This window comes from Lepisosteus oculatus, chromosome 10, assembly GCF_040954835.1.
Source record: "Lepisosteus oculatus isolate fLepOcu1 chromosome 10, fLepOcu1.hap2, whole genome shotgun sequence".
Classification (NCBI taxonomy): Eukaryota; Metazoa; Chordata; class Actinopteri; order Semionotiformes; family Lepisosteidae; genus Lepisosteus; species Lepisosteus oculatus.
In genome coordinates, this window is record NC_090705.1 from 19,948,379 (window position 1) to 19,965,155 (window position 16,777).

Consider the following 16,777-nt stretch of genomic DNA (forward strand, 5'->3'; position numbering starts at 1 on the left):
AGAGAGTTGGAATGTCTATACAGTTTGTGTGCATGTGTGGTTTCAGATGGAGAGCTCAGGGGTACTAAGTGTGTTTACTGTAAGAACAGAGAGCAGGATAGACTATATGTGTGAGTGTGTGTTTCAGATGGAGAGCTCAGAGAAAGTGAGTGTGTTTAAGAGCAGCGGAAAGGAATGTCTCAACATGCAGGGCTTCAGCAGAAGAGAAAGAGAACAAGCGAATGACAGGGGGGAGGGAGAAGTGCATCGCAGGAACACACAGGGACCACATTTTAATGTTAAAAAGTTTTATTTCAACAACTGTCTTTTTTGTTTCTGTATTCCCAAAAAAGTACAAAAAAAACCAACCAAAATACATCAAAGGATTAGAAATCACATGAAAATGAAACCAAAGACACATTGTGTTTTTTTTCATATATCAATCCAAGCATTTTTTCCATATATTTATACATACTCACTGAATTAGTCAAACAAACATCAAAACCTCTCAGTAGCTTTTTCTGCTTTCTTTTTTTCCATAAATCCTTTTTTTGTTGTTTTTTATATAAAATACACCAACACATGCCATTATTCAGTAAGGCAGGGTAGGGCATGGGGCAGACCTGGAGGAAGGAGACAGAGCGAGGGGGAGGCAGTTGTCAAGAGTTTCTGGTGCAATGTGGTGGTGGTGGCTGGGGGGGCAGAGAGCAGTGTCGCCGCCGTGTGGTGGGGTGTGGTATTACATCATGTTGTTCTGTAGCGAGTTTACCTCGGCGTTGTCCTCGCCACTTGCTTTGTTGTTCTCGTGTTTGGGCGTCAGTGAGTTCTGGATGTTGAGGGGCTCTTCCTCCTTGGGGGGCAGGGCCTTCACAGGGTCCTCCAGCTTGTTCTGTGCGTTCGGATCGTCCTGCCAAACAACACCCTCATTTAGCCAGTGCTAGCACCCCACCCCTATGGTGCAAAGACACCCGGGGGGGTCAATCCTGAAAGCTTTCTGTTCCAGGACAAAACCTGCTTCTGATGTAGACAAAGCTACAGTAAAAATGTAAAGGTGCAAACCTGGAATGTTTTTATCTATTTTCAAACTGCTTTATCCAGTACCAGGTCACCTGGACTCAATATAGGATACACCCTGGATGGGACAACAGTCATTGCAGGGCGCACACAGACACAAGCCAATTAACCTTCCAAAATGTCTCTGTGGCTGGAAACTTGAGCACCCAGAGGAAACCCACACTAACATGGGGAGAATGTATAAGCTCCATGTAGATAGCACCCCAGGAACTGAACCCAGGATCCCAGGGTTCTGGGCTGTGATTTTTTTTTTAATTCAGGCAATTTAGACTCATCTTCATCAGAAATAAAAAACAAAACAAAACAAGGAGCAGGTTGTGCACCGGAGCAAAATGCTTTGAATTTCACTTTGTTTTTTGCTCTCAATCTCCAGCAAACACTGCCTTTGACTTACCTCCAGGGCTTCTGCAGCATAATCTCATCAGCAACAGATCTTCCTTAAAAGCTCCCATACCATAAGCGCACAGAAATAAAAACAGCCACTCTGCTCAAACTGCTTTAGATAATGAAAAAGAACAGCAGACAGCATCCTTAACCTCTAGAACACCACACTGTTATTTATGCCTGTGCTCTACAATGGAAATATGCATTGTTCTCTAACTTCTCCATTTATAATATGTAAGTTTATTCACAGAGATCCTTCACCAAGCAGCTGTGTCCAAGGTCAATATGTTGGTAGCAATTAAATGAGCAAGGCTTCATTGTGTATTCAGCTTTCCTGCATTTGTCTGCATTTATACTATTAATGACAGTGGAGTGCAGAGCTCCCTGACACTGAGGAGCAGAGCAGTGTCTGTTCCCTGTACGTGTACATGCTGCTGTCTAAACCACAGCCTCCCAAAGACCAACTGTTCCTGCTGCTCTACAGAGTTCCTTACAGAGGAGGTGGATTATCATAAAATTTGCACTTCTTTTGTTGTATTTCTTGCATTACATTTCTTACATTGTGTCCTACATCACATACTGTAACTGCCTGAAGCATATGAATGAATATGTAAGGGACTCTATATGGCACTATATGGGACTATATGTGTAATGGCAGGCTGACTGAAGAAGGGAGTGCAGTTACAGCAGACTTGCCACTAGAGGATTGTATGGCCTCCAATTATTGTAAATAGCCACACTAGGGGTGACTGACTTAATTTTTGGTTAATTGGTATAGAGTTTGGACTTTTACTTACTCACAATGGTGCAATTAGACTTTGTTTCATATTTAAAGGACATGTACAGTATGCTACCAGTGAGGTTGTTTTGTTTTTGAATGTTGTTTTTTTTGTGGTTGTTTCTCCTGCAAATTAGTTTAATAATTAAATGGTATGATAATCACACTCCATAGTCAATTTCTGTTTAGCTACTCTGGTCTGTTGGTCTCCATGACTGACCTGCTAAATGAATCTTTAACAATATTTACTGGATCACCCATTGATTCTGGATGAGAATCGACCACACCCATGTAGGAAGTGTAAGCTCATTATTTTTAAACTTATTTGAGTGAGACACTGGCTGTTGCCCCTTATTTTTCAACTGTATGGTGTTGTTATAGAGATCTTGTAAATACAGTATCTACGAGAAATTTTCCTGGAAGTCTGATTTGCAGATGGGTGACAGATCCTTAATAAGGGGAACCTGAGATTTCCCCAGTCAGTCCATTTCTCTTTGTCTAGCAGAATATAAACAGTAGGTTTTATAATGAGTCCACCGCCTCCCACTTTGCCAGTACCTCTTTCAACCAAGGAAGTTGGACGTGTTCTTGTACGACCCCTTGTTTTACCGAGTCTTCTGTTGATTGAAAAAGAACCAACAGGATACTAAACATGCCACTTTTGATGTAACACCAATGTTGAATTCAGGAAAAAATTATATGCAGAAGCTACAGTATTCAGCGTGGCCCAGTCGTCCCAGCAGATGGTATAGGCTTTGCTTTCTTCACTACGCTGTGTCAGCAGCACTCTAATGGAAGCTCAGCGGCAAAGCGTCAGTTCCAACAGCACAGCTAAAGGGAAGCATGCCAAAGGGTTTTTTGGATCGAATCATGTGTGGCAGAAAATAGCATGCTAATGCTTCCAGGAGCCACTGCTGTGGACACAGCGCCAGACAGTCAGTTTCGATTTTAACCCTGTCAATTCCTTTCGGCGAAAGCAAAAATTGCAAAAATAAGATGACTTGTTCTTTACAGTTCTTTTCTTTTAGCTAACATGGTTTCTCCTTCAATTATGCTCTTTAAGGGATGTTATTGCTTGGAAGCAGGGGAGGACTGTGAGCTGCAAACACCTACCCTCTCCTACTGTAAGAACCACAAGCAGACATGCACTCCCATATCTAATAAACATGCACACTGTCCCTGCTATGGCATACAGTCCTGCCCTCCTCCAAAACTACAATGTAGTTCAAGTTCTTGACAAAAAATTAATTGGCTTTTTTATGCAAATGTGTTGAATATAATTCTGTTAATTCCTTTTTCTATCCTTTGTAAGAGGGCAGTAGGTGCACACAAGATGGTGGATTGTGTCTAAACCACATTCCCTGAAATCACGTTCTCTCTCTCTCGCCTCGCCTATTGGAGGAAGACAATTGACGGGTGACAGTTAAAATGTGGAGGTGTCTGGTTGTCGATCTGTATCTGGTGTCTAGGAGATGCTCAGATATGCAGTGAACCACAGGGAAGGCAGAAGCAAGACAACTGATCATGGATCTTGGGACACTGAAGAGTAGGGTTTGGGATTTAAGAGAGAGACTTTGTTTTTTGGAATTAGGAATTTGGAATTAGTAAGCATCTTTGTGGCTCAGATATTGATAGGGAGGATACATTTGAGGGGAAGATTTTAGTTAGAGCTTTAAGAAGAGCTAGGGTTTTTGTCTCTTTGTCTGCTGCTTGAGATCTGCTTATTTAAAAGATGTCAGCTATTGCACTGCCCATCTGGCCCTGTGGTGGAGGATGCGGGCATGGGTTGTCATCTTTCGAACTGCATGCTCCAGTGCTTGATTAGTACTAGTGTGAAAGAAGTGTTTTGAAAGAATTAAAATACAAAATGAAGGGCTATTTGAAGAACCAACTGACCCAGTCCACCGTGAACCACCAGGCATGTTAAATGAATGTCTTATGACAAGACAAATTTAAACAGATGATGGATGGCATAGTGCCATTCAGAATAGCTATAGGAAGTTCTTTTAAAATGTTGCAAGTACTTAGATATATCCTAAAATATTCCTGCACCATCAGTACTCTGCCCAATCCTGCAATACTTGCTTACTAGACTGCAGAGATTAAGTTAACTGACTATTTTGAATTGCTTCTTTGCAGAGATCAAACAGTTCTCCTGTGCAGGGTGCTGTTCCTGTAGCTCCTTACCTGGTAGTCTGGCTCCTCTTTGGTCTTACATTCCCAGGTGTATCTGCTCATGGTTTTCTATGAGTGTGGGAGAGGTACAGTCCTCAGAGATTAGCACTTGCTCACAGAGAGACGGGGATACAAGACCCAAGAGAGAGGTGTGCTAGGAAAGGATGTAGCCAACAATTTTCCAGCTCATGAAACCTGCTGCACACTGAGGATGCCATTTTGGCAGTTTGGAGGAAAGTTACTTTTTAATAAGGAATCCATTACAGCTGCAATTTACTTGTATCAGAGATTCATTTTTAAATTAACACAAAATCATTTAAAAAAATGATCGATTACAGTGATTTGTGCAGTCTGTGTATCGTTAGTATGCAATTACCTCTTCAAAGTGACTTCCTTTAACTTTTTATTAATTGAAAAGTCCTTTATACAAGTAATACATAGCTGTAATGGATTACTTTTTAGAAATACTTTTCTCCAACACTACTCTCAGGGCTTTATTCTGGTTGGGTTGATGCACAGTGGTGGATAGATTTATTTTCATATGTCGCACTTTCATATATGGAGTAATAATTAAGATGTGGGTCACCTACACTTCGTTGGGGGGGTAATGTATTCAAAAAAGCAGGTTAAAGCTGACCTTCCAAAATCATTTTGGAGTGCCAACAAGAGCACCTTCCAGGATGATTATGGCTCAGAGACATGCACAATAGAAATGATCTACATGTTAGAAGTGAACCCTTATTCTACTAAATTGTAGAACATGTTGAAACAGTTGTATACCCTACGGGATCTGTGGCATGGGGAAGAAGTCCTTTAATACCATTTTTTGATTCTTTGGCTCCCCTCTAACCTGCTCATTAAAAGCTGGATGTGCTTTTCAGCATCTATGGCACCCATAGTGTATCCAGCCCTCTTAAACTAGAGATGAGTCTCTATCTGACGTGAAACAGAAAACTGTAAGAATACTTCTCAAACGAGGGTGGGCAATTTTTGTTTTACCACCACTAAATTTATTCAGTGGTGGTTTGTTCACAGTCTGTAATTATCAACTCAGAGTGCTGCATCAGCAAGGCTGCACTGTATCAGCCAGTAAAGATACGAACTGATCTCCCCCCCAGTTCTGTCAGTTACACTATTGGTAGGCTACCTATGGGATTGTGTGGCAAGCCCTCTTTGGGCCAAGCTGTACTGTTGAGGCAGAGTGATAGTATTTTCTGCTTTCAAACCAGAGATGTTTTCTTCAATACCAGCATAAGTGTGTGTTTGTACTGGAACCTCAACAGCGAGTGGCAGCAGGCTAATGAGACTGTGGTTGACTTTATTTCTTCACCATAACAACCTCCTCATTTTCTGTCCATGGAATTTCTTAATACTGTGTCTTCTGACTGTTTCTTGTAAATTTATTTTTTTGCTAAGAAACTGCTTTTCTCTGCTTTTTGTGCGCTTGCTGGCTTTTCACTGTGAAATGAAATTTCGACAACAGAAGTTCTCAATATTTTTGTCCTCCCTCCTTCACCTGGGACTGTTAAATAGAGAGCTACACAGAGCTCCCTAACACTAACAGTAGGTCTGGTAGTCCAGTGTGACCCCTGCCTGACTGTGCACACCTTCCAGTGGTGACTACAGCTCAGCCTTCCTGTTAGTCTTATCACTTCCCCCACAAAATTTAAACATCATTACGCATGTCTCAGTATACTCATTTATTTTCATAATTATTCCCTTGAGGGAATTTTGTTCTTGCAAATAAGTTATAATAATTATGCAAATATGTTTCCAGAGCAACATATTGACCAGAGTGGCTACTGAGAGATATAGTTCCTGAGCCAAACAAGTTCTAATATTTACAAATCGCTAAATTTTTAGTGATTTGATTCAAAAAGATTTTAAGGTTTCTTAAGCACCCACTAAACACTAAAGGTCTAGGAGTGAAAGCAGGTGTGACCAATTTGACAAATAATAAATCGGATTGAGCTATTAAGACTCAGTACTGAACAAAAACAGATGCATTCTGCCACTTGAGGTCTGAATTGTGGACACTGCTATTACAAATCATTCACAACTACACCCAGTATTTGGCAAAAGTGACGTGGCATTTGAAAAATAAGGACCAAAATAAAATGCAATTAATGATACTCATATTTCCTGTGGAGTACTGTAGTAATAAGATTTTAATGCAGGTTGGCTTAAGTTGCAGTCTCCCTGGAAGGAGAAAAAGCAGAAGAATTATGCTGAAGTGTTCATTTGGGTTCTTCAGAGACAATGAACACCTTCACAAGATGAACGATCGCAGAAAACTACAGGAAACAAGCTCTTAGCAAAAGGCTTGAACTTTCTCCCTGCTTTCATGTCATGTCAGAGAAGAACACAAAATCCCCATTTGTTACTAACACCTGCTCTACAGATATGAAGATGGAGAGAGTTATTCATAATGTGACGCTGTTGTTAGGGTGTACTGTCCTCCAGTTTGAAAGTTGCACTATGGATGTGGCAGTTTGTCCTGAGGTGGAAATAAGGCTCACATTGCACAACAGATGTATCTGGTTCAGGGCTTGAGAGCGACAAGCTCTTGTACAAAATATATTTTTGTGACAAAGAAGTTTTAACAGGAATTGTCAATAATAAGGAGACAAACACAAACTATTGAGGTGTTCTGTTGTTAGTAGATATTGCAGAGCTGTTTAAATATGCACAGATCCAGCTGTTTCGAACAGATTCGGAGATAACACCAGCGTCTGCTAAGTGAACACACGTGGGGAGGTGTCCAAACATGCTGACTTTGGGTTTGTGGGAATTTTCCCTATGCATCCTTTTCCCTGTCCTGGTGGGGTGGTCATATGGAGGTATTTAGAGGAGGTGGGAGGCAGACATATTGTACAGTATGTCCGCAGAGACATCCTTCAATTATTGTTCCCCTTTGTCATCACGACTGGTGGCATTACTGTGCAATGGGAGTCTTAATCCATATGGGCTGGACTTGGACAGTCTTGGAAGAATGGTACCAGACCTGGTGGTCTGACTACTACAGAGGGTGATGAGACAGTGTTAGGTCTAGAAGGTTCAGTCTCTATCCAGCTGAAAAGAGTGTTAAACTGTCTGCTCTCTCAACGGCCCCGTGGAGGGGGGTATGTTGCATCTCAGCTGTTTATCCTGACAGTCTGAATATCTTACCCATTCCAAACAGAAACACCTTGTAGGTCCATTTAACTAAACAAAGCTGCCAACCCAACATAGGTATGCAATGCATACTCAATGCAATTCCTTATGGTAAACCAGGATAAACATGTGAAACAGACAGACAGTGGCTGTATGACATACAAGCAGCAGGGCTTCATATGGCCTCCAGGGAGGCAAAGGCGAGCGACAGAGCATGCAGTGAGGAACAAGAGCAAAAGTGACAGGGGTTGTGGGGCCACAGAAAAGGACAGGCCAGCAGTTGATCAGGTGAGATCATCTGTTTTTTCCAAAACAATTTTTCTCGTTGTCTGTTTTCTGACTTGATTTCCAGTTCTAACCCTAAGCCCATGGCGTACATCTTGGGGCACCTGATGGGTTATCATTTTAATGACTGGGCTCAGGGAGTGCAATAACATGTCTAGAAAGCTAGTGCAGGAAGACCATGAAGGAGAGTATAGTATGGGGAGATGGTATCTGCCTGAACTATAGACATGGCATTGTCTCCCACTTGTTGAGAAGTGTAAAAAGGCTTTCAAAGTCATTTATTGCAAGAGCAGCTTTTGTATAGGCTCCTGCATAGGAACATGGCCTTATCAATACTTGATGGACATAGACTACTGTAAAAAAGATAGTAGCCGTGTAATAAAGATAGTAAACAAAGTCTGCAATACAGACAAAACTGTTGTATCAATAAGCAACGTATGGATCCATCCTCAACGTATGGATGTGTGCCAGCTGAGACTGAGCTGCAAAGAACTAGCATCCAGGGGCAGCTTTGTACTTTTCATTCTTTTGCTACAGTAAATGGCATCGAGTACAGCCTTTGGAGACACATACAGTTGTGAAGACTTAATCAGTTCCAGTATGGACATTTATTTTCATTTGTTGATCTCCAAAAAAAGATAGATCATATGGTCAGAGCCTGTTTTCAGAGTCCAATGCAGCAGAGCAGCTGATGCTGGCTCTCAGCTGTTGTAAATTCAGGGTCAGGCAGGGTGTGGGCCTTGGGCCGGCAGACTGCCTCAGTCAGAGGGGAGTGTCTTGCCTTGGGGCCTTGAAATAATCTTCTTAATCTCAGCATCTATTGTAATGAATATGCAAGTACAGTATAAGGCGTGTTCATAATTAAGTGAAAACATACAGCTAAAATATTATACATGGCTGTGAACTGGTGTGAAGGCACTCAGAAAGACCTTTGGGTTTGTGTGTCCGCTACATTAGCGCAGAATGAACTGAAAGAGGTTTGTCAGCTGTCCTAGACTGGATGGGAGATCTTTGACAGTGATAGCTGAGCCACTGTGCACATATTATTCAAATAGCATGAGAAAAAACAAAGCCATTGTAGAGCAAGAGATTACATTATGCTTAAAGTATGGTCCAGCTAGGACTGGCATGAATGTTGTGCAAAGGTAATTTAGCACTATTCATGGATAACACATTGACGCTTTCATTATCTAGAATGGCATGCTGTATTACTCAGTCAGATTTACTGTACTGTAGTAACGATGATCTAGCAGAGTGCTACCCTAATCTGGCTCACTGTTTGAAGAATGGGTTAAGGCTGTGCTAGCCTTGCTCATTATACAGCTCATTAACTGCAGGTTATCACTTTTGCAGTCTAGCCTGGCATTCTGTTTTGACAAGAGGGAAGCACAGCTCCTGGTGCCGGCTGGCCTGTCCCAGTGAGAGGACCCCAGAGGTGATGCGCAGGCCCATGCAGAAGGGAGAGAGACAAGAAGGACGTTACCTGACAGATAATGTTATCATAGTAAGCCAAAGCACGGGCATGAGGGAGGTTAGGTGGGGTGTCGCAAAGTTTCCTTACATTTGGGTGGGAGCCCTCAGCGATGGTCGACAGCGAAAAATTATCATTGTGCTGCTCCGAGGGAGGGCGGTACTTACTGCAGAGAGAGACAGAGTCAGGGGGGAGAGAGGGAGGGAGGAAAAAGACAGAAAAGTGAAAAAGAAAGTAAAAGGTAAGAGGAAGTATTAAACAGGAAAGGAGGAATGAAGGACAGAAGAAAGGGAAGACGAAGGGAAGTAGGAGGAGGGAAGAGAGAGGATGAAAGGAAGATAGAAGAGGAAAAGGAGAGAGTTTTAAGAAAGAGACGTACAGCCATTAAAGAAAGAAGATTAGTGGTAAAAGAGAGAAAAACAGTGTATTTGTAAGGGGGTGGGGGTCATGGGGGATGGGGAACATAAAAAGAAAAAGAGAAAAGCAAGAGAGAAGCGTTAGTGCAAATCCAGGTCTTTACTTTTACTGCCAGGGACACAGTCGGCTCACTAGGATGCAACATCAGGCTCTATAGCTATAGGGGAGGCTGTGGAGTGAGCTGGTATCACTATACTTACCACGTGCTGGGTTTCACACAGTCCTGCCTTATTAAAAACAACTGCCTAGACACTGGGGCATTACAAAAATAATACAACGCCAAGCACAAAATAGGGCAGCCACAAAGACAGCAGTATCTGGCAGCTTAACCTTTTGCATCATGCAGAAAGATTATATTTAGCCTCTAGGGCACCGAACTGTTCAGAAAAATATGGTGAATTCAGTCATATTATGTGCTCATTTTAGTGGGGTGGAGCTCTGTACTGGCAGAAATCGAAGCTCGAGACTATAAAAAGGTATTATCCAGATCCCTGGTTTATTTCAAGAAATGACTGAATGAGATGAGATTAATTAACTGCTAACTATCAGAAGGGTCAGAACGGCCTTCTTTCATTTGTAATCATTCTTATTATCCCAAGGTGATAGTTGACAATGATAGTTGTATTGGGTCTGCATAGATAGACAACCTGTTCTCTCTCCACTTCCTATGAAACACTCAGCTTACGGTGTACCTACTGCACATTATGGCACTAGTGATCTTTGTTCCCACAAATAATTCTTAGCTAGCAACGGGCAGCTGGAACTTGAAAACAGAAAAACAGGTATTGGTATGAATCGCCTTGCACGGTTGAGTGAGAAAAAGAAATGAACTCTGTAACTTGTATTGTTCTGCCCTACCACTTCTATCTCTGTTCAGGTGGGTGAAATACAGCTCTCTGAGCTCATTTTGGCTTGTGCTAAACATTCAGCTTTGTAAGGCGCCAGGGACTTTAGCAAGATAAAAACGGATCAATAACTTGTGCCATGGAAGAAAAACAAAAAAGCTGAGAATTGGACAGAAAACAGGAAAGGAGTATTTTTTGCACTTGAAGTGCATCGTGTCTTGCAAATGATGGATCTGTAAATCAAAATAGGAAATAAATGTACAATAGCCACTTGTCATAGAATTCAGGAAAGAAGAACTAACCAGTTACAATCATTAACAAAAGTGCATTTTTTTATTTTTTAAAGTAATTAAATGCAGCCCTGGATTGACAGACAGAAGGATCACTGATATACAGTGAAAATATTTCAGACTCCATCAATACGAAAGGTAAAGAAGATAATGACTGATGCTACTGTTATAATATGTGCTGACTGTGTGTGTGTTAATTAGCCTCACTGTAATCCCCATAGCGTATCTGGCACTGGACTCAGTGGGGCTGACACAGCATGCCCCAGCAGACCGTCTTCTTAGTGTAGCAAACTGTAATTGATTTAAAAGGTTTTATATTCACTTTATACCATGTACACTATAGCATTACGAAGTGGTCATTCTAATGTATCATTCAAATAGTGTTCCCAGAACTTTTTAATATTAAAAATCCTATTTGTCACCATGTATTTTTTATGATCCATGAGAAATGGAGACATATATAGAATGGATGACCACTGCGCAAGTTTCATCGCAAGATGAAGGTGAGTTCAGGTATGCCTAGGGTTCCATCACAGAGAAAAAAATAAAATCGAGCAAGAATCCTACAAAATCCCTAGAAATGTCCTTCAGAAATCCCCCGGGGAAAATTCTACAGGACTCCAGTCCTGAAAAAAGCACTCCTGAGGGAGTGATACAGGACAGGAATTCAAATTTCAGGATATGAGCATCTACAGTAAACACTGCAAGAGTTCTTTACTTATTTGTCCTTCATGATATCTGGATCCTGATGATCCAGGAATAATGCTGGGGTTTTTATGATAAACAAACGCTGAACAAACGCTTTGCCCTCTTTACTACAGTTCTGAAAAATGAGGAAAGAACATCTCAGCTACTGTGTCTTCTCCTACCAGGTTGAAAAGATCTTCGTCCTACCCACCTTTAAAGGATGCTGTACAGATTTTCATTTAAACTCCTAAAACTAAATACCAAAATAAACTGTTTTCCAGATCTCCTTAAAGAGACAATATTTTTAGTCAATAGATAGGCAGACTGTCATGTCATGCACCCTGTAGGGTAGGACCACCTGGTGAAAATAAAAAAGCTGCAGATCTATGTTGTACATTCTCAGAAATGCAACCGTTCAGAAATGTACACTGTGAATAGCACACATAATTTAATTCAATTTGCAGCACAGTGATGCTTTATTAACAAAAGCCCATCACCCTTACACTGTTGCCAGAGAGCGGGATCGTGTGAATGGTTTTAATTGCAGTATGTACTCTTTTCAATAGCATCTAGTAATGTTTCCTGCCATTTCTATTGCTGCACTCACAGTATAGCGAAGGCAATTTTCCATAGCAGATGGAACTGTGGGCGTGTGATGTATTCATGAGCTTTTTCCTGCATCAATGTCTCCTATTCCCTATGTACATCCTCCATGAAGTGCTGTCATCCCTTGGCATAAACACACTCTTACACACACGCTGCAACTAACTGCACATCGCCTCACTGACAATTAGAGATAAGTAAAGTTTGCCTGAGCATACTATGAAAGGGTTGAAATTTTTGGGTTTTCAGTGCATTTCCCTCATCTGTCTGTTTTTTGTAAGGTTTTCTGCTGTATTCTCAGTTTTTTTCCTTTAAGTGAGAGCATAACCAAAATCTCAGTTTTTTCTTTTGAACTAATAAACAGATTTTTTTTTTACTTCTTTTGTTTTTAACCTAAAGCATTCCTCCAATTCCACAGGATTTTCAGACTATTCCAAGTAACAAATGACAGTAGGTGTGAGTGTGGTACAATAAAATACGAAAGACATGGAGGGGGCTCAGCTCACCCAAACTGGGGAATGAATGGAGGTGACTCTGAGGCACACTTCAGGTAAGGCGATAATCACATTGCCTGTTTTTAAAACAGCACTACGCTATTACTTTATAATAACTGAGCCACTTCCAAAGCCTCTCTTGGACCACGTCATACAAATTATGTCGCAACTCTACTCCAATAGATAGACTGAAGGGGACAGTAATGCTCTATAATGCCAGCTCATTTCAAAAGGCCACACAGAGAAAACTGAGGGCATAGGGAATGTACTCAAAAATCTATACCAGCAAAATTCAGTGAAAAACGTTATTCTTTTCATTTATTGTAAGCAGCTTCAGATAGTGTGACATTTCGATTTTGAAAAACAGTCAAAATGCAAGCATCAGCAGTGATGTCTGTCATTAGCTTCTGTTTTTGACCTCTTGAATCCCCCCTTTATTATCTATGACTGGAGTTTCAGTAATGTGGCACGTTGTGGAGAATTTTGTACTGCTCAAACGGTAGAATATATATCTGCACTTCTGCAATATGCTTGTGGACTGTGCAATATATCCACCGTGCAATCTTCTGTGTGCACTGTACATTCTGTTTTATTTTTGTTTATTGTTTGTTTGTTTATTCTGTATTATTATGTCGTACGTTGCTGTGTTGATTGTGCCTGGCTGCTGTTGCACTGCAATTTCCCTCACGGGATTAATACAGTATCTATCTATCTCTATGCTTTTGTGGACCTCTGTGACATTAGGCACCACTATGACCATAAATATTGTTTACTACAGCTTCTTTTGCAGCTCTTTCTAATTGTTTATTGGGGGGATTTTCAAATTCTTTGTGCACTAGTGCCAAATGTCTCCCTTTCTGCGTGATCAGAAAGGATGGGCAAAACATGATCTTTATCTTTATTTTAGTTTGAAACAAAAAAAGGACTGCACTGGAGGAAAATGATTCACTCAATCTCAAACACAGCTGAAGCTGACCAAATATCCTGAAAGACAGATGTTCTTGAGTACCAATCCTCAATCATAATATCCTTTCAGCTGCACAAAAAGCAGGCAAAATATTACAGCGGTTCCATACTAAGATGCAACAAGGTGTCAGACTCCTATGTGCTGGCATCTTGCTCTGAAAGTTCTGGGCTGGTTCTGCTGGGCATGAAAACAGCTACAGAGGTAACACACTCAAAAGGACTGCACTGCCCTTACACTCACTGTCATGCCTGTGTCCTTTGGTTTCACCCTCACACTCTCTGTCTATGTCTGTCCCACAGTATAGGTTCCTCATTACCTGCCACTGCATGTCCTTTTTGTTTCCTCCTCTCTGAACTACACCTTTTCTTCCAATCCAGTGCTCTTTTTCCTCTCTGTCCTCTGTACTGTCTCTTTAAATCCTGACCTTATTCCCCTCAACCCCTCTAGGCAGCACAGCTGTATGTAGGTCGCCCCTCCCCTCTCAACTTTGTGTCCCACTTTCCAGCTGAGGCAATGGCGTCACACCACACTGCGAGCTGCACTGAGTGTGTTCACTCACTGTCAGGCTGGCCGGCTCACACTGGGGTGTATCCACATTGCATGAACTCCCTCTGCCTACTCTCTCTAATTGTCTGTGTTCTCATGTAATTTCTTCCTGTCTCAATCTCATTGTCCCTCTTTCTATTCCCTGCTCAGTGTACTTGTTTGTGTCTGTACTCTGGTTATGCCACAAATGTCTGCTCTATGTGTGTTTATTCATTAATTTATTCCCTTACTCACCTCTTTGCTGTCTCCCCCCTCACTTTCTCTTTTCAACTTTCCCCTCATCCCTCAACATCTCCTCTCTTCTCTGCAGCCTTTTCACTATTCCTTCTTCATCTACTCTTTAACTCACTAAAGCTCAGCAGGTGTGAGCCTGGTCAGTTCCTGGATGTGAGACCTCCTGGGAAAAACTAACATTGTTGCTGGAAGAGGTGTTAGTGGGGCCAGCAGGGGGCCCTCACCGTGTGGTCTATGTGAGTCCTAATGCCCCAGTATAGTGACGGGGACTATACTCTAAAAAGGTGCCCTCCTTCGGATGAGACGTAAAACCAAGGTCCTGACTCTCTGTGGTCATTAAAAATCCCAGGGAATTTCTCGAAAAGAGTAGGGGTGTATCCCCGGCGTCCTGGCCAAATTTCCCAGTGGCCCTTACCAATCATGGCCTCCTAATAATCCCCATCAAGAAATTCGCTTCATCACTCTGCTCTCCTCCCCACTGAGAGCTGATGTGTGGTGAGCGTTCTGGCGCACTATGGCTGCCGTCGCATCATCCAGGTGGATGCTGCACATTGGTGGTGGTGGAGGGGAGTCCCCATTACCTGTAAAGCGCTTTGAGTGGAATGTCCAGAAAATATCTATATAAGTGTAAGCAATTATTATTATTATTATTATTATTATTATTATTATTATTATTACTTGCCACCTTCCAGTGCTGTTTCCTTTCTTTCCACTCTTCCCTTCTGCTTTCTCCCTCACTCATCACTGCAACCCTCCTCTCCTTTTATCCTCATCTCACTCCCATTTCACTTCATCATCCTTCACCCCTCTTCTAGAGCTGTCTTTCCTGTTCCCTGCGTTCCCCCTCCTTCCCTGTTCTTGTCCCTTTTGTCCCACCTCAGAGTTGGGATTTGGGGACTCACCTGCGTTTGCGCAGCTTGCTGTTCTCAGTCTTGAGCAGATGCAGCTTCTTGGCGAAGAAGACGGTGATCATGAAGAGCAGCAGGACCATAAGAGCGGCGGCCCCGATCGCCATGCACATCACCTGGAACTCGGTGATGACAGATTCACACCGGGAGCCCTTGTGCCAGATATAGTCCTGCACATTGCACCTGCAGGGAGGGAGACGGAGAGCAGGAGAGGACCAGGGAAGAGGGAGCAAGTGGGAGAAGGAAGGATAACAAAGGGAGATGCAGAGAGAGGAGGGATATGAAAGAAAGGGAGGGAGGGTGAATAAGGAGAGGTGAAAAGAGAGCATTAGATTCCCCTTGGAGTTACAGACACAGCTCCTCAGGATTCTCATACATTGCCTGTGCCAGATGTCACTGGGATTTCTGATAAGAACATAAGAATGTCTGATTGCACTGTTAATAGTATGTTGTGGAAAGTTAATATATCAAAAAGAGCATTCAGGTACAGGAACCTAACCAAGAGGAATCAAGGGTCTCAGAATCTTAATGAGCTAGACGGTCAGAGAGCATGGTTTTAGAAGTATGCTAAATTCAAACTCTAATTATAATGCAGTCTTACAGTACATAACAAATTGAGGAATGGATGTGTACAGGAAGAAGTGGTTATAGTGGGCGATCTCATTTCTCTTCACACAGACAGGGAAATATCATAATGTATGTCAGCAGCTGTAGTATACTGGCAGACATGGCTAATGACTGCCTTCTTAATCAATTTGTCAGAGCACCAATTAGAGGTTAAAAAGCCTGAATTGATCCAGTTTGATTAAAACAATCAAAACAGAATGAGGGAAAAAGAGCTAAGAGACCATTTGGCAAATGTGATTATTATATGATCATAATGTAGTATGCTGGGAAACTAAGGTTAACAGTTTCAGGAAAGCAGGAAGGAAGCTAAAGACAGAGCTTAAAAGGAGTAGAACAGGCAAGACAGATATGGAATCAGTAAAGAATGGACAGCAACAGATTGAAGGGTTTCTGCTTCAAGCACATAAAAGGTTAATTCCAAGAATAAGTAAATCAAATGCTAGAAAGAAGTTGTCCCAAAGGATTAATACTTTAATTAGTAAAAATATAAGGTGAAAGAAAGCACTTTAAAAATGCTTAAACATTAACAGGATCAACCTAAAGAAATTATGCTTAATGAAATACAAGCACAGGTATTTTTCAGTTAGAACAGCAAATTAACAGTAAAGGGCAAGGTAAACTGTCTGGAAGATAATAATGGGAAACATTTGATAGTGAAAAGGAAATAACTGATGTATTACATGACCGGTTCACCAAGGTCTTCACCAAGGAAGAAATCAAGAACATGCCTCAGACTGTTGAGGAAAGGCAAGGTTCTGTGTTAAATAATAGTTGGATAGGGATGGTGGAAGTGTTACAAGTAATAAAAGCACTTAAACAAGTCCCCAGAGCCTGATGGTATTATACCTATGGCACTTAAG

At 41.7% G+C, this 16,777-nt stretch overlaps 1 protein-coding gene across 4 annotated transcripts in view; it reads right to left on the reverse strand.

Annotated features, from left to right (window-relative positions):
- Nucleotides 1–278: 278 nt before the first annotated feature.
- Nucleotides 279–16,777, reverse strand: part of LOC102697172 (chondroitin sulfate proteoglycan 5) — a 42,301-nt gene continuing 25,802 nt past the window's right edge. Inside the window, exons 3-6 of one of the 4 annotated variants that reach the window (XM_006635686.3) lie at nt 15,285–15,473; nt 9,312–9,465; nt 4,403–4,459; nt 279–886 (exon numbers count right to left, since the gene is read on the reverse strand). In XM_006635686.3, coding sequence (XP_006635749.3) covers nt 719–886; nt 4,403–4,459; nt 9,312–9,465; nt 15,285–15,473 — 568 coding nt within the window. In that variant the 3' untranslated portion in view covers nt 279–718. The remainder of the gene's footprint in view (nt 887–4,402; nt 4,460–9,311; nt 9,466–15,284; nt 15,474–16,777) is intronic. The other 3 variants (XM_015357127.2, XM_015357126.2, XM_015357128.2) reach the window with 3 other exon arrangements.